The sequence below is a fragment of the Schistocerca americana genome, chromosome X, assembly GCF_021461395.2.
Source record: "Schistocerca americana isolate TAMUIC-IGC-003095 chromosome X, iqSchAmer2.1, whole genome shotgun sequence".
NCBI lineage: Eukaryota > Metazoa > Arthropoda > Insecta > Orthoptera > Acrididae > Schistocerca > Schistocerca americana.
The window spans coordinates 641,961,505-641,988,540 of record NC_060130.1 but is presented as its reverse complement, the minus strand read 5'-3'; the positions used below and the strand labels follow the sequence as shown (position 1 = coordinate 641,988,540).

The following is a 27,036-nucleotide window of genomic DNA, read 5'->3' as shown; positions in this document are numbered from 1 at the left end:
GGTTGCGAATGGTCCTCGCCGATACCCCAGGAGCAACAGTGTCCCTAATTTGCTGGGAAGTGGCGGTGCGGTCCCCTACGGCACTGCGTAGGATCCTACGGTCTTGGGGTGCATCCGTGCGTCGCTGCGATCCGGTCCCAGGTCGACGGGCACGTGCACCTTCCGCCGACCACTGGCGACAACATCGATGTACTGTGGAGACCTCACGCCCCACGTGTTGAGCAATTTGGCGGTACGTCCACCCGGCCTCCCGCATGCCCACTATACGCCCTCGCTCAAAGTCCGTCAACTGCACATACAGTTCACGTCCACGCTGTCGTGGCATGCTACCAGTGTTAAAGACTGCGATGGAGCTCCGTATGCCACGGCAAACTGGCTGACACTGACGGCGGCGGTGCACAAATGCTGCGCAGCTAGCGCCATTCGACAGCCAACACCGCGGTTCCTGGTGTGTCCGCTGTGCCGTGCGTGTGATCATTGCTTGTACAGCCCTCTCGCAGTGTCCGGAGCAAGTATGGTGGGTCTGACACACCGGTGTCAATGTGTTCTTTTTTCCATTTCCAGGAGTGTAATTCCCTCAGCGTCACCCAACTTAATTCCACTACATTCCATTATCCTTGTTTTGCTTTTGTTGATGTTAATTTTATATCCTCCTTTCAAGACACTATCCATTCCGTTCAACTGCTCTTCCAAGTCCTTTGCTGTCTTTGCAGAATTACAGTGTCATCGGCGAACCTCAAAGTTTTTATTTCTTCTCCATGGATTTTAATACCTACTCTGAATTTTTCTTTGATTATAAAGAGAAGTGCAAATAATGATATCACACAATACAACTTTACCAAAGAAATGAGTTTACATAAATACCAAATGAAATTAACTGTACACAATTTTGAATAACATAATTATATACCATGTAAGATCATAATATGCATTGACAAGGATGTTAAATAATGTCCGTACAAATGTCAAGTAAAACATGTGCTGTCATATACAAGAATTAGACCTAACCAGTAGCTGACTACAGTTATAATGTCAAGGCACCGCTAATGGAGCTGGTGTCACAAGAGGGTAGCAATTTTGATGACATGTAAAACGGAAATGTTAATAAAAATAATAAAAGCTCAATTAGCACTAATGCATATGAAAGTGAATTGTACAACAGTACAAAGCATTCCATTTATAATAACATCATATAGCACCACATTCAGTACGATTTATTCATAATCTAAGTATAGGACACCACATCTTATAAAAAGTTAATTAAAACTATTGTCTTTTTTTTTAAAAAAAACATAATTAATTAATTTTTTGTTTTTGTTTTTACCAGCACAGTTGTGCAAGACAGTAAACAGTAAAACTCAATGCAATAGTGCAGGTTTCATAAACCAAGTATACTGTTACATGTCATCTTTAAATTTGCAGTATGATGCAAGAAAAACAGTTTGCTAATAAAAGTACATGTGCTCATTAAAAATTCCATTAGTCATAGAGGTAGTTAAAAGAAAGAATAACTGGATAGGGAGTCTTACTGTTTCTTCCTAGCCACAAGTAACTCGCTGAAAAAATCGAAGAATTATCTACGACTGCCTGAAATCTGCTCATTTATTGTAAGTTCTGGATCACTCACTTATGTTTCAATTTCTTCTAAAATGCCCAGTAATATTCCTTTATTACTAAAATGCAAAATGGACATGTCATCTACAATGTTTTTAAGCTGATGTTGGTTCTCCTTTAAATGTTGTACTAACACAGTTCCACTACTTGCATGTCCATGTTCACAAAATCTAATCTGAAACCCCCATCCACTTCGCCAGACATAATATTTCTTACATGAACTGCAGAAAATCTTATAGACACCTGCACTACTGTATTTATACAGTGGTAGTCGCAACTTGTGTCGCAGCAATTTACCCTGTTTATTATCGATTCAAAAACCTTCTGTAATATTAGATTTGTGTAAGACATCTGGTGTCCAATCTGCCATTGACCAGTAGTATGACAACAAAATATACTTTTCAGTCTCCTTGTTAACTACAACTTTCTTCTCTACTTGTTGAAAATTTTTCTTCCAATCCTCCTAATTGCCAATCAGTGAAACCGTTAGTCATACTGACCTGAACAATCAAGTATGTTTTCTTCTAAGTCACATCATTACAGAAACCTAGCTTAGCTAAGCAAAATTACATTGCATTACATTAATATTGGTTCCCTACTTCATATCTAAAAATTCATCTAGTGAATAGGATAAGTTGTCATTCATAAATTCCTTTAATTTCTTTTTAAATTCTGGTTGGCAATCTGTCAGACTTGTCATGCTATTTGGTAAATGACCAAAGACTTTTGTGGCAGCATAATTCACCCCTTTCTGTGCCAGAGTCAGATTTAACCCAGAATAGTGAAGATCATCCTTTCTTCTAGTGTTGTAGCTATGCCCTTTCCTCTTATTTTTGAACTGGGATGGGTTATTAATAACAAATTTCATAATTGCATACATGTATTCTGGAGGCAATGTGAATATCCCTAATTCCTTAAATAAATATCTGCAAGATGATGATGGGCAGCTAAAAGTGTTATTCTGATTACACACTTCTGTGCAATTAATACTTTTTCACTTAATGATGAATTACCACAAAATATGATGCCGTATGAAAGCAGTTAATGAAAATAGGTATAGTAGGCTAATTTACTGATATGTTTATCACCAAAATTTGCAATAACACAAGTAGCATAAGTAGCTGAATTCAAACATGTCAGCAGATCATCAATTTGTTTCTTGCAATTCAATCTCTCATCAGTGTACACATCCAGAAATTTTGAATATTCTGCCTTAGCAACATACTTACATTCAAAGTCTGTATTTAGCAATGGTGTTATGCCATTTACTGAATGGAACTGCATATACTGTGTTTACTCAAAATTTAGTGAGAGTCCATTTGCAGAGAACCACTTAATAATTTTCTGTAGGACATTATTTACAATTTCCTTGGCTAATTATTGTGTATTTGTACTGTTAATTTGAATCTTCTGCATTCTTCCAGTTAAATATGCATTAAACCATTTGTGCACTGTCCCACCCATACCACAATAATTAAGCATATATAGAAGAATTTCATGAGTCACAATCAAAAGCCTAGAGACCACAAAAAATCCCAGTGGGTGGTGATCCATTATTCAGAGCATTTAATATTTGATCAGTGGAAACATACATAGCTTTTTCTTTTGAAATGACTTTCTGAAAACCAAGTTGACCTTTTTTTGGTACTTTATTTTTACAAATATGTGAAGCTACTTGTGAATACATTAGTTTTTTGAGAATTTTGGACAAAGCTGTCAGATGTGAGATTGGGCGGTAGCTGTCTGCATCAGACCTATCCCTATTTTTATGCAATGGTTTAACAAATGCATACTTCAATCTATCTTGACAAATGCCCTGTTTCAGTGAGCTCCTACATATGTGGCTGAAAATCCTGCTTACTGTTGGAAACGAGCTTTTAGTACTTTGTTGGGAATGGCATCAATTCCATGCCAGCATTTACTTTTGGGTGAATGTATTATTTTACTAATTTCAGGAGAAGAGGTGGGTTGAATTTCAGTTTTATCAAGTTGAATAAGAATTGCCTCTTCCACATACATCCTTGCATTTTCTAATAATGCACCCTTCCTGAGCCCTCACGTGCCCCATTTCCCTTTTCACAATATTCGAATTTGTTTTAATTTTATTATTAGAGGGGCTAACTTCAGACATAATACATGTACTTCTAGACTTCTTAATAACCTTTTTCTTGTGACTACGAAGGCTTTCCCGGCATACTAATTGATAATATTCTTCTCGGGTATGCAACCGGATCATAACGTCTTCATGACACAATATTTCCGCGGTCCAACTGGCCGCCATCTTGACCTGAGAGTGCTGGTGCACGATCTCGCCGGAACTGACTTCCCAGTGCAAGCGGCAGCCCCTATATAGGCCACAGAAGACCCACAACACGTGCGCGAGAAGGTGCCGTAACTGCCCTCTAGCGCAGTAAACATACTGCGCCGCCAGTGGTGGAAAGAGGCGAAATCAAGATATCGCTGTCAAAAATTAAAAAAATATATATTAAAAAAATTTTATTCCGACGATCGAAACACAGACCGTTGTTTTTTAATGTCAGATAACTCCGGGTCCCAAGTCGTACTTAAAAGATAACCCTTGTCTCTATTAATAAGATTGTCAGATAAACGAATCTCTATGGATTCTTATAAAACACAGTCCCAATAGCGAGATGCAGGGGCAACCATTTGTGTCGCGTCATATAGCATTCTGTGTCCCTCGGTGAGACAGTGCTCTGCCACTGCAGATTTCTCAGGTTGAAGCAGCCGTGTGTGCCGCTGATGCTCAACACATCGGTCCTGAATGGTCCGGATTGTCTGACCAATATAAGCCTTCCCACAGTGGCAAGGGATCTTGTACACACTGGGCTTCCTCAAACCCAAGTCATCCTTAACAGAGCCAAGAAGTGCTTTAATCTTGGCTGGCGGACGAAAAATACTTTTGATATGATATCTTTTCAGAATTCTTCCTATCTTCGAGGAAATGCTCCCAGCAAAAGGCAGAAAAGCCACCGATTTGCAGGTATCTTCTGGTGGTTCAGGCGATGGTCCAAACTGGAAAGCACGACGGATCTGTTTATCTGTATAGCCATTCTGCTTGAACACAACCTTAAGGTGGTCCAATTCTTGTGTCAAGCTTTCTCCATCTGAAATGGCATAAGCTCTTCTCGCCAACGTCTGCAGGACCCCCGTATGCTGGAACGATGGATGACAGTTAGAAGCATGCAGGTAACGGTCCGTGTGCGTAGGCTTTCGATAAACACTGTGTCCCAGTGTCCCATCATCCTTTCTGTACACCAGAACATCCAGAAACAGAAGCTTTCCATCACTTTCCACCTCCTTGGTAAACTTGATGCTAGGATGCAAGGAATTAAAATGATCTAGGAGGCGGTCAAGAGCTTCTCTCCCATGAGACCACACTATAAACGTACCGTCAACGTACCTCCAGAAACAGGTTGGTTTTAAGGACGCCGTCTTCAGCGCCATGTCCTCCAAATCTTCCATAAAACGGTTGGCGACTATTGGGGACAATGGGCTCCCCATAGCCACTTCGTCCTGGTGCTGCCGTGCCACCGAGACTATACGGTCTACCCAAGATTAATAAGAAAGGGGTCCCACTTCGTCCGATCATGAGTAACTTGGGTGCTCCTACCTACAATCTAGCCCAGTATTTAGCATCTGTTCTTGGCCCTCACGTTGGTAAATGCGAACATCACATTCCCAATTCTATGGTGTTTATTCAGAGATTGAAGTCCTTGTCTCTTAGTCCCTGCTATTTGCTTGTGAGCTTTGATGTCGTGTTGCTTTTTACCCGGGTTCGTCTGGAAGAATCCTTGCAATTAATTGGTGAGAAACTGGATGAGGAAACAACCAGGCTTTGTCGCCACGTGCTGACGTCGACGTACTTTTTATTCAATGACAAATATTTTGAACAGACTGACGGAGTGGCTATGGGGAGCCCATTGTCCCCAATAGTCGCCAACCTTTTTATGGAAGATTTGGAGGACATGGCGCTGAAGACGGCGTCCTTAAAACCAACCTGTTTCTGGAGGTATGTTGACGATACGTTTATAGTGTGGTCTCATGGGAGAGAAGCTCTTGACCGCCTCCTAGATCATTTTATTTCCTTGCATCCTAGCATCAAGTTTACCATGGAGGTGGAAAGTGATGGAAAGCTTCCATTTCTGGATGTTCTGGTGTACAGAAAGGATGATGGGACACTGGGACACAGTGTTTATCGAAAGCCTACGCACACGGACCGTTACCTGCATGCTTCTAACTGTCATCCATCGTTCCAGCGTACGGGGGTCCTGTGGACGTTGGCGAGAAGAGCTTATGCCATTTCAGATGGAGAAAGCTTGACACAAGAATTGGACCACCTTAAGGTTGTGTTCAAGCAGAATGGCTATACAGATAAACAGATCCGTCGTGCTTTCCAGTTTGGACCATCGCCTAAACCACCAGAAGATACCCGCAAATCGGTGGCTTTTCTGCCTTTTTCTGGGAGCATTTCCTCGAAAATAGGAAGAATTCTGAAAAGATATCATATCAAAAGTATTTTTTGTCCGCCAGCCAAGATTAGAGCGCTTCTTGGCTCTGTTATGGATGACTTGGGTTAATCAAAAGTATTTTTTGTCCGCCAGCCAAGATTAGAGCGCTTCTTGGCTCTGTTATGGATGACTTGGGTTTGAGGAAGCCCGGTGTGTACAAGATCCCTTGCCACTGTGGGAAGGCTTATATTGGTCAGACAATCCGGACCATTTAGGGCCGATGTGTTGAGCTTCAGCGGCACACACGGCTGCTTCAACCTGAGAAATCTGCAGTGGCAGAGCACTGTCCCACCGAGGGACACAGAATGCTATATGACGCGACACAAATGGTTGCCCCTGCATCTCGCTATTGGGACTGTGTTTTAAAAGAATCCATAGAAATTCATTTATCTGACAATCTTATTAACGGAGACAAGGGTTATCTTTTAAGTACGACTTGGGACCCGGTGTTATCTGACATTAAAAAACAACGGTCTGTGTTTCGACCGTTGGAATAAAATTTTTTTAATATATATTTTTTTAATTTTTGACAGCGATATCTCGATTTCGCCTCTTTCCACCACTGGCGGCGCGGTATGTTTACTGCACTAGAGGGCAGTTACGGCACCTTCTCGCGCACACGTTGTGGGTCTTCTGCGGCCTATATAGGGACTGCCGCTTGCGCTGGGAAGTCAGTTCCGGCAAGATCGTGCACCAGCACTCTCACCTGAAGATGGCGGCCAATTGGACCGCGGAAATATTGTGTCATGAAGACGTTATGATCCGGTTGCATAACCGAGAAGAATATTAACCTTTTTCTTCATTCTTTTTTTAAAAAAAAAAATACAATGTAGCAGTTTTTATAATGTTTGACTGTTTCTGGATCGTTACTCCTAGGTATAAGATACATTTTCCTTTTCTGTTTACAAGATATTTTTGTACCTTAAGTGAGCCATGGCTTTTTAGAAGGTTTCTTACAGTTATGTTTCACTATTTTCTTGGGGAAACTGTTTCCAAATATAGTTACAAAGGTACCACGAATTAAATTAAATTTTTAATTAACCTCAGGTTACCTGCACACCTCATCCCAACCTAACTGATGCAAGCTTTCTCTAAAATTTGCAATTGTTAAGTCCTTAATTAAACACACTATTTTGGAGGACTGTTTTGCGTTACTGCATCAAGCTATGTCATACACTGTAATTAGCTGTTCATCATGATCAGAAAGACCATTCTTTATAGGAAAAGTTTTTATTTCATTAAATTTATCTTTGTCTATAAAAACCTTATAGGTCAGTGTGCTACTTTTCTGTACTAGGAAACATCAGTAACTGATGCCAAATTGAAAGAACCATTGAAGTAAAGAATTTACGCTTTTGAACCTGGTGAGTGTCAGGAATCTTGCAGTATAGTCAAATTTGAAGCCATTGGCTTACAGTATATCTAAATTTTAAAAGTATAACCTATTCTGGTGATTTGTAATTCAACGAAATTTTCATAATATTATCGGTTAATGAAAATGACATTCAGGTGATGGCAGATATTCTTAATTCCTCAGACAGAAATGTGGAGTTCACTCATGAAATTGAAATAGAGGGTTCAATTAATTTTTTGGACTTACAAATCACCAAAATAGGACATACTGTTAACACTGAGATATATCATAAGCCAATGGCTACAAATTTGATTACATTGCAGGATTCATGCCACCCACCAGCTCAAAAGTGCACATTTTTTTTACATCAGTGTTTTATTGGATAGCCAGATTAGATTCTTGTAAAGATGTGCCTGAGAAGGAAACTGACTTGATTGTTCAGGTCAGTGTGACTAGCGGTTTCACTGATATGGCAATTAGGAGGATTGGAAGCAAAAATTTTCATAAAGTAGAGAAGAAAGTTGTAGTTAACAAGGAGACTGAAAAGTATATTTTGTTGTCATATTACGGGTCCATGGCAGATTGGACACCAGATGTCTTACACAAATCTAATATTACAGAAGGTTTTTGAATCGATAATAAACAGGGTAAATTGCTGTGACACAAGTTACGACTACCACTGTATAAATACAGTAGTGCAGGTGTCTATAAGATTTTCTGCAGTTCATGTAAGAAATATTATGTCTGGCGAAGTGGATGGGGGTTTCGGATTAGATTTTGTGAACATGGACATGCAAGTAGTGGAACTGTGTTAGTACAACATTTAAAGGAGAACCAACATCAGCTTAAAAACATTGTAGATGACATGTCCATTTTGCATTTTAGTAATAAAGGAATATTACTGGTCATTTTAGAAGAAATTGAAACATAAGTGAGTGATCCAGAACTTACAGTAAATGAGCAGATTTCAGGCAGTCGTAGATAATTCTTCGATTTTTTCAGCGAGTTACTTGTGGCTAGGAAGAAACAGTAAGACTCCCTATCCAGTTATTCTTTCTTTTAACTACCTCTATGACTAATGGAATTTTTAATGAGCACATGTACTTTTATTAGCAAACTGTTTTTCTTGCATCATACTGCAAATTTAAAGATGACATGTAACAGTATACTTGGTTTATGAAACCTGCACTATTGCATTGAGTTTTACTGTTTACTGTCTTGCACAACTGTGCTGGTAAAAACAAAAACAAAAAATTAATTAATTATGTTTTTTTTTAAAAAAAAGACAATAGTTTTAATTAACTTTTTATAAGATGTGGTGTCCTATACTTAGATTATGAACAAATCGTACTGAATGTGGTGCTATATGATGTTATTATAAATGGAATGCTTTGTACTGTTGTACAATTCACTTTCATATGCATTAGTGCTAATTGAGCTTTTATTATTTTTATTAACATTTCCGTTTTACATGTCATCAAAATTGCTACCCTCTTGTGACACCAGCTCCATTAGCGGTGCCTTGACATTATAACTGTAGTCAGCTACTGGTTAGGTCTAATTCTTGTATATGACAGCACATGTTTTACTTGACATTTGTACGGACATTATTCAACATCCTTGTCAATGCATATTATGAGCTTAGATGGTATATAATTAGGTTCTTCAAAATTGTGTACAGTTAATTTCATTTGATATTTATGTAATCTCATTTCTTTGGTAAAGCTGTATTGTGTGATATCATTATTTGCACTTCTCTTTATTATTTGTTACCAGGTCATCTGATGATGGGTGATGCCCAAAACGTGTCGTGAACACAATAAAGGATTCAATACCATCTGGACCTATATTAGTTGTGCGACTTACCATCATTTTTAAATTCACCTTCATAGTTACCAAATTCAATAAATGAGTGCTGTAATTGATGTTTGATACATAACTGTCAATCCGTGCAAGTTTTTCAAATAATAATTAGTTATGTAGGTGTTGGAACTGCTGACAGTTTTATCAGGTCATTCATTTAGTATACCAGTCATGTCACACGTTTTGAAATATAAGAATGTTCTGCATGAAGAGTTCTTTTTTAACAGTGTGTTACAACACTGTAATCATATCATAAATCTAAAACATTTCCAATTATGTTATTAATTTGCCAATTTACTATTCTCTTCATTAGTTGTAGACATTTTTAAAAACAGGAATTTTTCTTTCAGGTTGAGATGGTGACACATACCCCTCGAGGCACAACAGTTATGGCTGTTCGTGATTCTGAATTGGCAAAACTTCCTGAAGGACTTTTCAATGCAATTAAACTGAAGTATCCTGTTGTTGTAACAAGACTGATTCATCTGCTAGGGCACAGAATACTGGGTAAATATCTTTATACACACTTATTACTTTTCTTGATTTGTGAAGTTTACTTGCTATTGTGCACATTTTTGCATGATAATGTGTCCATTCATAGGTTCATAACCAAACAATAGTGTGTAATTGAATGTTTCATTTGTATGATAATTCTTAATGCTGTCGGGATGAGGAGTCAGTCACCTTTCTTACCTTTAGTTGCTTTTTTAACATTGTCACCTTTTTCGACATTTTTTGCTCATTTAAAAGAAAGTAAGCTGCTTACTATTGTTTCCAAGTTTCTGTATTCATGTTCATTTATTTTACTTTTTATACTGCTCAAATGAAAATAGTAGATAAATTTTAATGTGAGGGGCTTCTGACGTTTGAGATTGATTGTTTCTTTTTGATTTTTTGAGTATTTTTTTTTTTTTAATATATTGTGCAGCTGTTATTAGCATCAAATATTTCTCTATTACAACTGCTTCTGATTTTGTAAACTGTCTTCTAATTTTGCTGTAGTAACAAAGCTGCTGCTGTGATACTCTGTTCAATTTCGAAAGTAAACTTTTAAAATGGAGAAAATGCAAAGACAGACAGTTTGGAAAGTAAAGTCTCTGCCTGGGGAAGAGCTAAGTAGCGGGTGGGGAGGGAGGGTGAGTGGAAATGAACTGTTTTGCAGTGTGTGTTCTTGATCTGTTAGTTTTGACACAAAAGGTTTTCAGACAGTTTTTAGCCGCTCACTCTCAACAAAACATAAGTGTAACTTTCAAATTAAATGTGGCTCTCATCAGTTACATGTACAAAACTCTGATCTGAATTTCCTGCATGTAACTGCCGTGAGCCTCAAAGTTTGGCTTGTACACCAACAATAGGGATGGTAAGTACCAAGCATAGTTCCACCACCACTGAATTGATGTGGACAATGAAATAGGTGATTTTAAATTTCTCTATGGATGCATCAAATAATATTTGTAACATTTTTAAGAAGAGCTTTCGTGGTAGTATTCCTGAACATTTTTCGCTTCCGCCTGAGAAAATAAGACACCTAATGACAAGCACTACATTTCCAGAAACATGTGTTAGAAGAAACATGTTCATCTTATTACACGTTGAATTTGAGTGAAACTACCAGTGTTAAAGATTACATTTTTGTCTGAGAGTTAGTGTCGCATAACAATGCATCACCTAAGAATTTTCTCTATCAGCAAATCAGTTAGTGAAACGTTACATCAGAAGTTATGTGAAGCATATTCTGAAGCCAACCTGTCTCTAAATAAATGCCTTATGTTGGGATCAGATGGCCCTAACCTCAATAAAAAAGTGTTTAGGCTTTTAGATAGTGATATCCAGGAGACACAAGACAGACAATTTATAAACATCAGAAGTTGCAACAGTCATACAGTGTGTAATACCAGGGTCAAGGCTTTAGAGTGTTTAGGTGAAGGAGCATGTAAACTTCTGGTCAGTATTTGCCATTAGTTTGACGGTTAGCCTGCTTGCTGGGAAGAATCTGAAGGAATTTGCGTGTAAGTTTAATATTCTGCATCGCAAGGTTTTGAAACGTACAACCATAAGGTGCCTTACTTTAGCAGCTTCACCTAACAGGTTCTGGAATGGAGGGATAGTATTTAATCTTACTTTCTTAATCATATACCTTTAAAAAATAGTTCTGCTACTGTACAGCTCAAATCTTACAATGCCATTGTAAATGCTTTTAAGAAACCTTCAATGGAAGCTGAACTTCATTTTTGTACAGGCCTATTCAGTAGGTTCACACAATGTTTTCAAGGCCAAACACCTTTGATTCACAAATTGCATACAGAAGTAGAAAACATAATTCAAACCTTTTTGGCTTGTATGTTTGTTGTGCCAGCGATCAACAACAAACTTTAGTTAGACACAAGTATGTTTGTAATTAACATGGTTTGCACACTATCACAGAATACACCATTTTTTCTGTTTGAATGATTTCAGAATGGGTTCTGAAGCCTGAAACTGGTCATAATTTAAATAAAAAGAACTGAATTTTGCAACTTTGGCTGTTTTCTCCATAAAACGTTTTGGCTTGTGTTTTGAGGGTTTTTGCTTTGAGAAAAACCGTGAATATTTGAAGTTCCTCACAATGAACTCTTCACATTGGATAATCTGCTTCCTCTTGTACAACAAGCTTTTAACAGGCGAGTAAGCGAAGAGCTTAGTAAACTGGAAGAATGTGACTGCTTATGGTCTCAGGAGAATGCTCAAAAACATTACATGGAAGCCCAAACGTGTGATGGAAAAGAAGTGCTTATGAAGTATCTCACTGAAAAGTTTTAGGGTTTTAGACCTCAGAGAAAGAATAAAGAGCAGAAACTACAGTAACATGTTAAAAGTTGCAAAAATGATGCCATTTGATGTCTGACAAGATTACTTATCAGATGAATGGATAGTTTTACAGCTGGAAAAGATGACACAGCTTTAGATAACAGGGATATTGACAATTACTGACAACCGCACACCTCAAAAAGAGTCTCACCATCCATAGAGTTAAAGTATCAAAATGTTTTAAAATTGTTAATGCTTCTCTTACATTTAATTTTATGAAATTGGCATGACTACATGTCACATCTTGAATTCCCTTATATTACCCCATGGAAATGTGGACACAGAAGTAAGATATTCCATTTTGACGCACATAGTAGGAGAAGACAAAACGACAGGGACTGATAATTTTTTATACAGTGTTTGACTGTGAGGGGTGCTTTGGAAAGTACCCCAATTTTCTTTCTTGTGCCCTTTGATTTTCAGCTCATTAGGTATAGACAGCCACAACATGCAAATTATACTGCTTATAAGGAAGAATGTCAAAAGAAAAGAAAACATGAATTAGAAGGAAACAAAAGGAGGAACAAAACCAAAGACATCTTGAAGAGGATATTAAAAAGATGAATAACATGAAAAAATCGATTGACTATGAGGTAATTGCCTGAAAAGGAAAGGAACAAGAACACCAAATATCTATGGAGACATGAGAAAAACTTCTCTCTCAAGCCTCAGTTAAACTGAGGAAAGTACTTGAAAAAAGAAAATGATTCAAAGGCAGCAAAATTGGCCCAGGGTATGCTTGAGGGAGCATAGATGATTAAAATAGGAGAAAGAATGCAAGAAAGGGAGATGCAGAGCAATCAAAAGAATCTTGCGGAAAGGAAATCCAGTCTAATTATTTCATTTTTGGTTAACATTCCTAAGAAATAGTTATCCAAAAATATTTTGTTTAACTTTTTCCAGTATCGAAAGTTATAATGTTGTTTGTTGTAAAAATGCAATGTGGATTTTTTTGTGATTTGCAATTACCAATATCAAGTTACCAGTGTAGCTGCACATATTAATAAAATTGTGTGAAGGGAAAAAAGGGCCCCCTGCTGGTTCGGGGGTTAGAATAGGCCCGCGGTATTCCTGCCTGTCGTAAGAGGCGACTAAAAGGAGTCTCACATGTTTCGGCCTTATGTGATGGTCCCCTCTCGGGTTTGACCTCCATCTTTCTAAATTATTCCGAAGAGCGAGCCAATTGGGGAAGGGCGCCTTACATGGTGCACTCTATCCGTCGTGCATTGAGACCTCTAGCCGACTTTTTCGTTGTTGCAATGGTGTCCCGCTCGTTTTCCATCTCTTGGGCGAGGATACGTCCCTGGGTGTGATTCCCACGCTGCACTCTGCAGTGTTGCTTTTAACTACGACGACGACCTTGGACATTTTTGCACCTAAGATCCAGCACGGTAGCCAGTCCGTTGTGGTGGGGCCGCCATGTACCCTGTTGGTTGTAGCCCCCTGACAACACAGGGATGGCTCTACTGATGCCTGCGCCGTTAACTCCCTACGTATGCCAAGGAGTAGATGCCCATCTCCCTGGGGCATCAGGACTCCCGGCAATAGCAATCCTGCCAGGTGGCTATTGCTGCGGCTGGGTGGTGCCCGTGGGGAGGGCCCTTGGTCGGAGTAGGTGGCATCGGGGCGGATGACCCGCAATGAAGCGTGGTACATCATTTCTCGCTGGCGGCCAGCCACCAGCAGTCTCTAAGCGCTCGAGGGCTCATTTTAAAGCTAACGTTTATGACCCCAAATCGTTCCCCTCCCTGGCCACAGCATGGGAGGAACGAAAGGCAATAAATGACAGTGACGTGTATTCGCCCAGGTATCTCGTCTGTACCAGAGCTGATGGTGACTCGTTTCTATCCGTGAAGCCTCAGTTCTTTGTAGAGCATTTAGAGGACAAGTTTGTGGAGGTGGAGGGCTTGTCCAAAATGCACTCTGGGTCAGTTTTGGTAAAAACGGCATCCTCTGCCCAGTCACGCAGGTTACTTGCTTGTGACAAGTTGGGGGATGTTAACGTTACCATCACCCCACATAAGAGTTTAAATATGGTCCAGGGTATTATTTTCCATCGGGACCTACTTTTGCAGTCTGATGATGAGCTGCGCGCCAATTTAGAGCGCCGTGGTGTAAATTTCGTCCGGCGCGTTCATCGGGGTCCGAGGGACAATCAGGTGGCTACCGGTGCCTTCATCTTGGCCTTCGAAGGTGATACATTACCAGAGAAGGTCAAGGTGATGGTCTACCGATGTGACGTCAAACCCTATATCCCTCCCCCAATGCGGTGCTTTAAGTGCTGGAAGTTCGGTCACATGTCCTCTCGCTGTACTTCTAGCCTCAAATGTCGAGATTGTGGACGCCCATCTCATCCCGATACTCCATGTACCCCGCCTCCCATCTGTGTCAACTGCGGGGAGCACCATTCACCTTGCTCGCCAGACTGCAGAATCTTCCAGAAAGAACGCAAAATCATGGAATATAAGACCCTGGACCGACTGACCTACACTGAGGCTAAGCGGAAATTTGAACGGCTACATCCCGTGTGCATGTCGTCATCTTATGCCTCCACTGTCACTCCTGCTCCAGCTCCTTCAGCTGCAAGTCATACCGTCAGCTCTCGGAGTAAGAGGACCTCACCTGCCCCCTTGATGATGGGGGCCCCTTCTCTCGCTGTTGCTTCCACACCATCTACCTCGGGAGCAGCACCCACTAAACCACTGGGGACACCAGTCTCCACTTCTAAGCCGGAGAAGCGTAAGTCTTCTTCGGCTTCTCTCGCTCGGAAGGGATCCCTTGGGCCACTCCCTTCCCAGGTTCCTACCAGCGGCACAGCAGACGCCACCCAGTGGCTGAAGATGCCACAGGTCGCTGGTCGGCGGGCTTCGCGATCCTCTTCGATCCTGGAGACTGACTCCAATAAGCCCTCTCAACAACGGCAACCAAACGGACAGCGAGAGAAAACGACTTTGAAGACCCGTAAGACCAAGACCCCTGCGGTGGCACCTACTCCACCGCTACCTTAAAGCTCTGCGTCTGACGATGAGGTGGAGATCCTTGCGTCCGCTGAGGACCTCGATCTCGCCGGTCCTTCAGACGCAATGGATAGCACTTGCACGGGTGCTCCATCAAAGGCAGCAGGTGACCCAGTGGCGTAATCTGCCTTCCCAGTCCCGTCACGCCTTTCTCCGCCATGGACAATACCATCCTCCAGTGGAACTGCAGCGGTTTCTTCCACCATCTAGCTGAGCTCCACCAACTTTTCAGCCTTCACCCTTTCTTCTGCATTGCTCTTCAGGAAACTTGGTTTCCAGCAATGCGAACCCCCGCCCTCCGTGGCTATCGGGGTAATTATAAGAACCGGGCAGCATATGAAAGGGTGTCTGGTGGCGTCTGCCTCTGTGTCCTTCACTCTCTGCACAGCGAGTCTGTCCCTCTCCACTCACCTTTAGAGGCTGTCGCTGTTCAGGTGTGGACGCCACAGGCTGTTACCGTCTGCAGTCTTTACCTTCCACCGGATGGTGATGTCTCGCAGCATGTCCTGGCTGCACTGATAGCCCAATTGCCGCCACCTTTCTTGCTATTGGGCGACTTCAACGCCCATAACCCTCTGTGGGGTAGGTCGGTAGAAACAGGTCAATGCGCCACCGTTGAGCATTTATTGTTGCAGCTCGATCTCTCGATTTTAAATGATGGTGCCTTCACACACTTCAGTGTGGCGCATGGCACATACTCCGCCATTGACCTTTCAATCTGTAGCCCTAGCCTCTTACCGTCTGTCCAATGGAGTGTGCATGACGACCTGTGTGGTAGTGACCACTTTCCGATCTTTCTGTCACTATCACAGCATCACTCTTCTGGGCGCCCTAGCAGATGGGCTATGAATAAGGCTGACTGGGACTTGTTCTCCTCCACTGCCGCTATTGAGCCTCTCTCTAATGATGACATTGATGCGATGGTTCAATCGGTCACCACCGACATCGTTACTGCCGCCGAATCTGCCATTCCCCGTTCCTCTGGGTCCCCTCGGCGGCGGACTGTGCCTTGGTGGTCGCCTGAGATCGCTGCAGCGATTAAAGATCGCCAGCGGGCGCTACAGCGTCACAAGCGACATCCCTGCATTGAACACCTCATCACCTTCAAACAGCTGCGAGCGCGGGCCCGCCGCCTTATCCGCCAAAGCAAGCAGGAGTTCTGGGGGCGGTATGTGTCCACCATTGGCCTCCATGTCTCTCCATCGCAGGTCTGGGCCAAGATCCGACGCCTCTATGGCTATCGGACCCCTGTCAGCGTCCCTGCGCTCTCACTGAATGGAGCAGTTTGTACAGACTCCGACGAAATTGCCAACAGCTTGGCAGAGCATTTTGCTCTTAGTTCCGCTTCTTCCAATTACCCGCTGGCCTTCCGCTCCATTAAAGAGCGAATGGAACGTCGGAGCCTTTCGTTTCCCACCCACCACCCAGAATCTTACAATGCTCCATTCAGTGAGTGGGAATTTCGCAGTGCCCTAGCCGCTTATCCTGATACCGCTCCTGGGCCAGATGGCATCCACTGTCAGATGCTGAAACACCTTTCAGTGGACTGCCAGCGGCGCTTCCTTGATCTTTACAACCGTCTTTGGGTCGAGGGGGAGTTTCCGTCGCGATGGCGGGAAAGCGTTGTCATCCCCATTTTGAAACCTGGAAAGAGCCCTCTGGAGGTGGACAGCTACCGTCCCATTACCCTCACCAATGTTCTTTGCAAGTTGCTTGAACGGATGGTGAGCCGGCGCTTGAATTGGGTACTGGAGTCTCGGGCCTTCTGGCTCCGTCTCAGGGTGGGTTCCATAAAGGCCGCTCCGCCACCGACAATCTGGTGAGCCTGGAGTCGGCCATTCGTACTGCCTTTGCCCGCCGTCGGCACCTGGTCGCTGTCTTTTTCGACATGCAGAAGGCGTACGATACGACATGGCGTCATCACGTCCTTTCTACGCTTCATGGATGGGGTCTTCGGGGCCCTCTGCCGATCTTTGTCAGAAATTTTCTGTTGTATCGTACCTTCCGCGTGCAAGTCGCGGCCTCATATAGTTCCTCCCACGTCCAGGAGACTGGTGTGCCACAGGGTTCTGTTTTAAGTGTCTGCCTGTTTTTAATAACCATTAACGGGCTCGCTGCGGCTGTGGGAAATTCTGTCTCTGCTTCCCTGTATGCTGACGACTTCTGCCTTTACTACAGCTCTACTGGCATTGCAACTGTTGAACGTCAGCTACAGGGCGCTATCCGCGAGGCGCAGTCTTGGGCTGTAGCTCATGGGTTCCAGTTTTCGCCAGCCAAGACCTGCGTTATGCATTTCTGCCGGCGACGTACTGTCCACCCGGAGCCACGGCTTTATCTTGCCGGCGACCTTCTTTCAGTGGTGGAATCACACAGGTTTTTGGGGGTGGTTTTCGATGCCCGGTTGACTTGGCTGCCTCATATCCGGCAGCTCAAACAGGCGTGTTGGCGGTACCTCAATGCTCTGCGATGCTTGAGCCACACCCGCTGGGGCGCCAACCAATCTACCCTGTTACGGCTCTACCAGGCGTTAATCCAGTCTCGCCTGGATTATGGGAGCCTGGCTTATGGCTCAGCATCCCCCTCTGCGTTGCGGGTGCTGGACCCAATCCTCCATAGCGGGATACACCTTGCCACTGGTGCTTTCTGCACCAGCCCTGTGGACAGCATACTAGTGGAGGCAGGTGTCCCCCCACTGCGGTTACGACGCCAACAATTACTGGCTGCTTATGCTGCCCATGTTTTTAGCTTGCCCGGGTATCCAAATTACCGTATCCTGTTCCCGCAGTCAGTCGTCCATCTGCCAGACCGTCAGCCTCGGTCGGGTTGTCCGATCGCCGTACGCGTCAAGGAGCTTCTCTCTGGGCTTGGGTTTTTCCCTGTTCCACCTCCTTTCCGGGCACTTCTGCATACACCCCCATGGAGTGTGCCTCGCCCTTGCCTTCGGCTCAACTTGGCACAGGGCCCGAAGGACTCAGTACCTCCAGAGGCCTTCCGCCGCCGCTTTTATTGCATCCTGTCCACGTATCAGGGCTCTAGCATAGTTTACACTGACGGCTCGATGGTCGCTCTTGCGCGTTGTGGCCGTTCTGTGGTCTTCGTGTGGACCCCAGGCCATGTTGGGATACCTGGCAATGAGAATGTTGACCGCCTGGTGAAAGAGGCCACTAGTCAATCATCTCTGGAGATTGGCCTCCTGGAGACTGATTTGCGGGCAGTCTTACGCCGCGAAGTTCTTTCGGTTTGGGACGCTGAATGGCGCAATCTGCCCACGCCCAACAAACTCCGTCCAATCAAGGCGACGACGACTGTGTGGCGGTCGTCCATGCGGGTCTCCCGCAAGGAGTCTGTTGTCCTCTGCCGGCTGCGCATTGGGCACACTCAGCTTACGCACGGCCACTTATTGCGCCGTGAGGACGCACCTCTTATGTCGCTGCGGCTCCGTTTTATCTGTGGTCCATATTTTATTGGAGTGTCCGCTTTTAGCTGTGCTCAGGCAGTCGTTCGCACTGCCTGACACGCTCCCTGCCCTTTTAACAGATGACTCTGCTACAGCTGACTTAGTTTTACGTTTTATTCGGGCAGGGGGTTTTTATCATTTAATCTAAGTGTTTCTGTTTTATCTTATTGTTTTGTGTTGATTCTGACTTTTGGCCTCCGGTTTTAAACTGATTTTTTAATGTGTTTTAAGTGGTTGGCTTTTTCTTTTTTATTTCTATGGTCGGCCAACCACCGTCACACTCTGTGTGATTTTAGTTTGTTTTGTCTGGTATTTGTCTCAGTTTTGTGTCGTCTGTGCTCTATTTTGTTAATCGTTTTTATTCTCTGTGGGTGTTTTTAGTACTCGGAAAAAGGGACCGATGACCATAGCAGTCTGGTTCCTTTACTCCCACAAACCAACCAACCAGGGAAAAAAGGGGCCACACCCCATCCAGGATCATAATAAAGAAATTTATTATGGTCTTAACCGGGCTTTTTGGTAGGAGATTATCGAAAATGTGAATAATTCATTTATACAATCTGTTTATTTAAATAATTTGTCAGCTTTTATCCATCTTTATAAAATATTTTATCACCTTCTTAAACTACTCTTTCACTTTCCCTCATGTTTTTCAAGTGCCACCATGGCTTGTCACCCTTTGATGTATTTTTACATTCACATCACAAATTATTTTGCAAATATGCCCATATGCTGATCATTTAAGAGTTAAAAAAGAAAGAAAAGAAAAGATTTACTGTTGTGAGTTAGTAATTCTTGCCCACCACATTTTACGCATTACGATAATAGAAATTCTTCTGTGGAATATGAGGAATTGTGAAGGAGAATCTTTTTCAGTTTGTTTTCAGATTTTACTTGGCTGTCTGTCAGACATTTTATATCACAGGGAAAGTGATCAAAAATTTTGATTGCAGCATTGCACACTCCTTTTTGTGCTAAAGTCAATCTTAATGGGGCATAATGAATGTCACTTTTTACTTCTTGTATTGCAGTTATGTACACTGCAGTGGATTATTTACAGCAAACTTTATGAGGGAATAAATATATTGTGAAGCAGTTGTCAGAATGCCTAACACCTTAAACAACAATATTAGGAAAAGGATAGATTGTTGTTCACTGTTCAGATGACACATTGAGTTGCAGACAGGCACAACAAAAAGACAGTTACACATCCAGCTTTTGGCCAAAACCTTCTTCAGAATGTTTGTTTTATTGTTATATTGCATTTTATTCTTATTTTGCATGTGATTCCTATGCAAATATAATATCTCTAAATCATGTTTTTCTGACAATTTAAAGGTTCTTGGCAGAGACCACATGGAGGTGTACCTGTTGATAGCCGGCCCTCTCATGGAAATTTTTCAACAGTTGCAATAGTTCCAATTTCTGATGATGTTCCTCTTGTGCCTTTCACATATGAACTGTACCATGCATTGCGCAGCATAGGTGAGTTTTAATGGGTGTTCTGTCTCATTGAAAACTTCTTGAATTTTCTTATAAGTTATATATGTGACACTATAGAAGTAATTTTCATTTTTATTATACAAAAAAAGATTTTGATTTTTTCTCTACCTTTGAACTTATTGTTTACATATCTGCTTATAGCAGTTGGAGGTATGTTTAAAAGGACCAGTTAAATACTACAGCTGCAATTCATTGTTGTAAGAATGTGTTCTGTAAATTGACTATAGGCGAGCAAAAAATAAATAAAAGGTTACCTTTTATTGGCTTTCTAATTGATAGCTGGTTGAATAATTAAACCATATCATTAGCTCACTGACTTTCCATTGCATGCAAGCATTTGTGGCATTGATATTAAGTGCTGACTCTAGCTACTAAAGAAAAAATGATATCGTATTTAATATTGTGTTAAACAGCTTCTCCATGGCTCTCTTATATAGAATTTCAGAAATTTTCTTGGGATTATCTGCGTATTTATCTCTGGTGGTGGCGGCCATGGCCATGGTCGTTGTCATCTTCTGTCCAAAGACTGTGGTGATGCAGCTCTCTATTCTAGTCTGTCCTGAGCAAGACTCATTGCTAGTCCTGCAGCCATTTGAACCTGGTTACTGTATTTAAGACTTGTCTCCATTTACAGTCCCCCCCCCCCCCCCCCCCCTCCTCACACTCTTCCTCCCTTACGAAACTGACAATTCCTTGATGCCTCAGAATGTGTCCTTTCAACTCCTCTGCATCTACATACATACTCTGCAAGCTGTCATACAGTGCATGGTGGAGGGTACCTTGTACCGCTACTAGTCATTTCATTTCCAGTTCCACTCAAAAAGAGAGCAAAGTGGGAAAATGACTGTCTATTTGCGTTTGTATGGGTCCCCAGTTTCTATTATGTTTGTGGTCTTCATGTGAAATGTTCATTGGTGGCAGTAGAAACATTCTGCAGTCAACTTCAAGTACTGGTTCTCTAAATTTTCTCAGAAGTGTTTTGCAAAAGAAAATCACCTTCCCTCCAGGGATTCCCATTTGAGTTCACAAAGAATCTCCATAACAATCATGTATAGACTGAACTTACTGGTAACAAATCTAGCAGCCTGAGTCATCAGCAAGCAGCCATAGACTGCTGCTCACCCTGTCCGTCAGCTCTTTTATGTATACAGGGAATAAGAACTGTCCTATCACACATATTTGGGGCACTATTGACAATACCCGTATCTCCGATGAACACTCATTGTCTGGGACAATGAACCATGTTCTATTACTTAAGAAATCTTCGAGCCACTCACATATCAGTTCGTATGATCAGGACTTTGCTCACAGAATCTGTCTATTGGCCTTCATCAATAATTCACAGGATATTGTGAGAGAAAAAAACAAGCTGAGTTTCACATGAGGAGTGCTTTCTAACTCCACGCTAATTTGTTGACACAAGCTTTCCCGTCTCAAGGAAATTTATTATATTCAGCCTGAGAATATGTTCAAGAATTCTGCAGCAAACTGATGTTAAGGATATTGGTCTGTAACTTTGTGGCCCCATTCTTTTACCCTTCTTATATATAGGAGTCAGTTGTGCTTTTTTTTAGTTGCTTGGAACTTTATACCAGATGAGACAGTCATGATAAATAAAAGTTACATAAGGTCCAATGCTGTAGAAAGCTCTGTGAAACTGAATTAGAATTTGATCTGAATCTTGAGATTTATTTGTTTTCAGCTCTTGCAGTTGCTTTTCTATGCAAGGGATGCCTATTTCTCTGTCCTCCATACAGGAGTCTGTGCAATGGTGAATTGGAAATATTTTGTACAGTCCTCCTTTGTCAATGATTTCTTAAACAGGAAATTTAAAACATTGCTGTTCTCTGCTGCCACACCAGATTGGTCAAAGAGTAACTTGATAAAAGCCTTTGACCTGCTTAGCAATTTTATGTAGGACCAGGATTTACTAGGTTTCTCGGCAAGGTCTTTTACTGAGTTAGGACTGTGATAGTTTTTGTAGGCTTCACACATTGTTCCTTTTACAGAAATACCAGTTTCTACTAACATTTGCCTCTCATCATTTATGCATCCTTTTATGAAGTGATGTCTTCATGTAGTCAAGTTATGCAGTCATTTTGTTTTTTCCCAAATTTGCCGGCCGCAGTGGCCAAGCGGCTCTAGGCACTTCACTCCGGAACCGCACGACCGTTACGGTCACAGGTTTGAATCCTGCCTTCGGCATGGATGTGTGTGATGTCCTTAGGTAAGTTAGGTTTTAAGTTCTAAGTTCTAGGGGACTGATGACCTCAGATGTTAAGTCCCATAGTGCTCAGAGCCATTTTTCGCAAATTTGATTCTGTATCTTCTCATTGGTTATTCAGTTTACCCATCTACTCTTCTGCATTCTTTTGTAGCACCACATTCGGAAAGCGTCTATTCTCTTCTTATGTAAAGTGTTTATCATCCATGTTTCGCTTCTGTACAAGACAAAATACCCCCAGAAAGGAGTTCCTAATGTTTACGTGCATGAGGATGTGCTGAAAAGTAAAAAGCCTTTCTAAATAAAATAAATGGTATTAACATTCTATAGATTTGTTCTTCATGTCTGCATATTTATTTCTCAATATAGTCATTCTGGTGATGAACACATTTCTCCCAATGAGAGACCAGTTTGTTGATACCATTACTGTATAGTGTTTGACTTTGTTGATGGAGCCATGTCCCCTCTGCTTGCCTGCACCATTTCATCACTCTCAGAATGAAGTCCTTGAAGGTGTACTTTAAGTTTTGGAAACAGATGAAAATTGGATGGGACCAAGTTGGGACTCTATGGAGGATGATTGATGACAGTGAACCCAAGACATCGGATTGTTGCAGATGATGCAGCTCTCATGTGCAGTCTGGCATCATCATGCTGAAGGATAGGGTGCCCCATATGTGGATGAACTCTTTGAATTCAAAACTCAGCTGCAGCATTCTGTTTCTCATGCACAGACATAGTTACATTGCACATCACCACATTACAGGCTAAAATTTGGAGCCCTCTAGCAGTGACATGTAGACATGCTGAATAAAGACATAAAATGGTAATAACATTTGTTTTATTTAAAAACCTTTAAGAGTTTTCACATAAAAAATTCAGGAGCATTACTTTGCAGCACGCCCTTCTATATTTGGTGCTAACAAATTGTCTTTTTTCAGAAATGCTTTTCTTACTATTGCCAGTCTACATTTTATATCCTCTCAAGTTCGAGCATCATCAGTTGTTCTGTTGCCCAAATATCAAAATTAATCTACTCACTTTTAGTGTCTCATTTCCTAATCTGATTCACTGAGCATCACCTAATTTGACAAAATTCGGTCACCCTTCCTAAACTTAATTTGATGCTCACCTTACAACCTGCTTTCAAGGCACCATTCATTCTGTTCAACTGATCTTCCAAGTCCTTATCTGTGTCTGTATTTCTGTCAGTGTCAATGACAACTCTCAGTGTTTTCATTTGTCCTCTCTGACCTTTAATTCCCTTACAGAATTTTTCCTTGGTTTCCTTTATTGCTTGCTCAGAGCACAGGTTTAATAATGATGAGGGTAGGCCACTACCTTGTCTCGCTCCTCTCTCAACTACTACCTCCATTTCATGTCCTTTGACTCATGCAATTTCACATCGATTTTTGTACTAATTGTAGATAGTCTCTCGCTCCGTGTCTTTTGTCCCTGCTACATTCAGAATTTCTAAAAATGTGTTCCAGTCAACAGTGTCAAAAGCTTTCTGTAAATCTGTAAACTATATAAGCATTTCTTTCCACTTCTTTTATCTTCTAAGATAAGTCACAGGGTTAGTATTGCTTCACTTGTTCATGTACATATCTGGTACCCTGAACTGATCTGTGACGTCGCTGGTGAATGAGTAAATGTGGAGTTGAGGGGGCTCCTTCAGGTGAATGTTAGATCTCGTATTGGTGCTGTTCTAGCAGCTGCTGTAGGGAGATGGGGTTATATTTCCAATGCCCTGCACCTGAATGGGAGTGGTAAGGACAAATTAGGAAATCTATTAGCAGAAAACATAATGGGGTCCACCAGCACACAAAGGCAAATCTGTGTGGCTGTTGGGGTCAGGTGAGACACTAACTTTAACTCAAATTCAGACAGACAGTATTGAAGGAATGAAATTGGCAGACTCCCAGTTCATCTTACAGTAACAGAGAGAAGGTTAAAATCAACTTGCTTCAACAGAGTGTTAGGAGGATAAAAAATTAAGTAAGTGCAGTGTTAATTTGTTTACAATAACTTAGTAGTCAGAAAGGAATTGATGTGATTTTTCTATCTGAATACTAGACAATCACGGGGATATAAAATCTGATTAAGTGGTCCTAAGTTAGCCGCATATTAACAGAGATCCAATATGGATAAAGGAATTGTCAAATTCATAAAAAATTAATATAAATATGGAAATGTAGAAACAAGTAGATTCTGTATGGATCAGGATTTAGAAACATGGGCTTGCCTGTCAGTATTAGGAAATACATTATTAGTATTACAGTACACAGGTCTCCAATGGATAGTGGGGAAATTTTTTATGAAAAATTTGGATTTTTTATTGTGCTGTTTTAGTCACTTATAATTTTGTCTTAGTCATAAATTACCCTACATGAGTTGCCCAAGATAATAGTACCCTTATTGATAATGTATTCATACATAAAACAGAAGTTGAAGAAATACATGGTTGTCCAGTGGTAAATGGATTTTCAGATCACAATGCACAGTTACTCACATAACACAAGTTAGATCTATCTGTGAACAGTTCGAAAACACTCGAGAAAACAGCAAGGCTGTTTAATGACAAAACTACTGAAGATTTTAAGGGAAACTTGGAAAATGTTGACTGGGGTGATATTTACACAGAGCATAATGCTAGCTTTAAATTCAACATCTTTTTTTAACAAATTGGTATCAATTTTTGAAAGTAGTTTTCCTAAAAGGTAATTAAATGTAATAACGGGAAGTCATTAAAGAACCCTTGCATCATAACAGTTATCAAAGGCTCTTCAAAATGAAAAGGCACATGTACAAAATAGCCAGAACAACTAATAATCCAAAAATACTTTCATATTATAAACAGTACTGTAACACAGTAAGAAAAGTTGTAAAAAAAGTGCAGGGCACATCTTGTCAGATCAGAGAATAAAATCATATCAGTTTGGCATGTTGTTAAAGGAGAGACAGAAAAAGGAGCCATTAAAGATCTCTTATTTCTGCTCACACACACACACACACACACACACACACACACACACACACACACACACACAATTTTCTGCATGGAGATAAATTATAGTGTTATGAAGCTGAGCAAAGAAGCATCAGTGGAGAAAATAGCAAATGATATTTTTGTGAAACTTATTGACTGGTTATGCATTAATGGTCTAGCTTTACACTTGAAAACAAAGTTGTTCATCTAGTTTTGTACTGCCAAAAATACCTGTTAGCCTCATATACCAACAAAAAATAAAAACAGGATAGAAAGTTCTAGGTTCTTGGGTGTGCATAACGATGAAACGTGAAGTAGAAAACCCTTCTAGTAAACTTGTTTTCTCTTGTCATTTTTCTTATTGGATAATATTGTGGAACGACTCCCAGCTTAGTCAAAAAGTATTCATTGTACAAAAGAATGTAATTAGAATTATGTGTGGGTTTCACACATATACATCTTGCATGCATATCTTTAAGTGGCTGGGAATACTAACCACAGCCTCACTTATGAAATTCACTTATGAAATGTGTTATTAGTAGTCTATCTGAGTTTGATAGTAAGAGATTTTTACTAGAAGGAAAAAAAGATATCTGCATTAACCTTTAATAACTCTAACTGTGGCACAGATTATAGTGAAATATATAGCCCTGAAACTACTTGACAATCTACCCATGAAAATAAAATGCTTGACTGATATTAAATGTAGATTAAATTTTATCCTTAACAATTACTTTTATGCATTAGAAGAATTATTTAATACAAATAATTAGACATTTTTGCAGAAAAAAAACTGTAAATGGCCCCTCTCTCTCTCTCTCTCTCTCTCTCTCTCTCTCTCTCTCTCTCTCTCTCTCTCTCTCTCTCTCTCTGTGTGTGTGTGTGTGTGTGTGTGTGTGTGTGTGTGTGTGTGAGAGAGAGAGAGAGAGAGAGAGAGAGAGAGAGAGAGAGAGAGAGAGAGAGAGAGATATTTCCATTCTGTTTACATACTGAACATCATAACATTTATCATGAATATGATTTATGGAACGATTAACTAAATTTCAGTGTCAAATTCTTCTCGCACTATCGTATCTCCCCGCTCATTTTCACCTACTTACACTTCTTTTTATTTATAACATTGTCTTGAAGTTCATTTCCTTTTTAAGAGTCATTCTGTATATTCCTTCATCCCTTCAGGCATTAATTCAAGCGCTTGATATCAATTCAGCAGCTTCCCACATAACCTAAACTTTGGGCTTCCTTCAGATCAGCCTGCCCTGCAACCTACATTCCAAAAAATAATATGACCATGAAATAAATATTGGCAAGGTTCTGTTCTCTTTCTGTTTGAGCACATATGACGTCATATGCCACTTCATTATTATGTTACAGGATGAAGCAGGTGTCCATTATTGGTAGATTTAGTTAACCCTCTTCCCTTTAAAGTCTGTATTCCTTTAACCTGCCTGATTTGCTGCATTTTTATTTTATTTTATTTTATTTTATTTTTTCCTTTCATCATTAAAATTCAGTATCTCACATTATACAAGGTGTTCAAAAAGTCTCTCCGCAGTGCCGTATAATTGTTAGCCGCGCATGCCATATGATTGTTCGCCTGCTTGGGTTTTTTCCCTTCAAGTGGACTCTCCAAACATTC

General features: G+C 41.1%; 1 protein-coding gene across 7 annotated transcripts in view; it reads left to right on the top strand.

The window, feature by feature from the left end:
• The window catches only part of LOC124556725 (neuropathy target esterase sws), a 220,050-nt gene that overhangs the window by 100,742 nt on the left and 92,272 nt on the right, over positions 1-27,036 (top strand). For all 7 annotated transcript variants that reach the window (XR_006968668.1, XR_006968667.1, XM_047130723.1 and 4 more), the window contains exons 15-16: positions 9,711-9,867; positions 20,020-20,166. Coding sequence is in view for 5 of the 7 variants with exons in the window: in XM_047130723.1 (XP_046986679.1) it covers positions 9,711-9,867; positions 20,020-20,166 (304 nt within the window). In the remaining 2 variants the exon portion in view is untranslated. The remainder of the gene's footprint in view (positions 1-9,710; positions 9,868-20,019; positions 20,167-27,036) is intronic.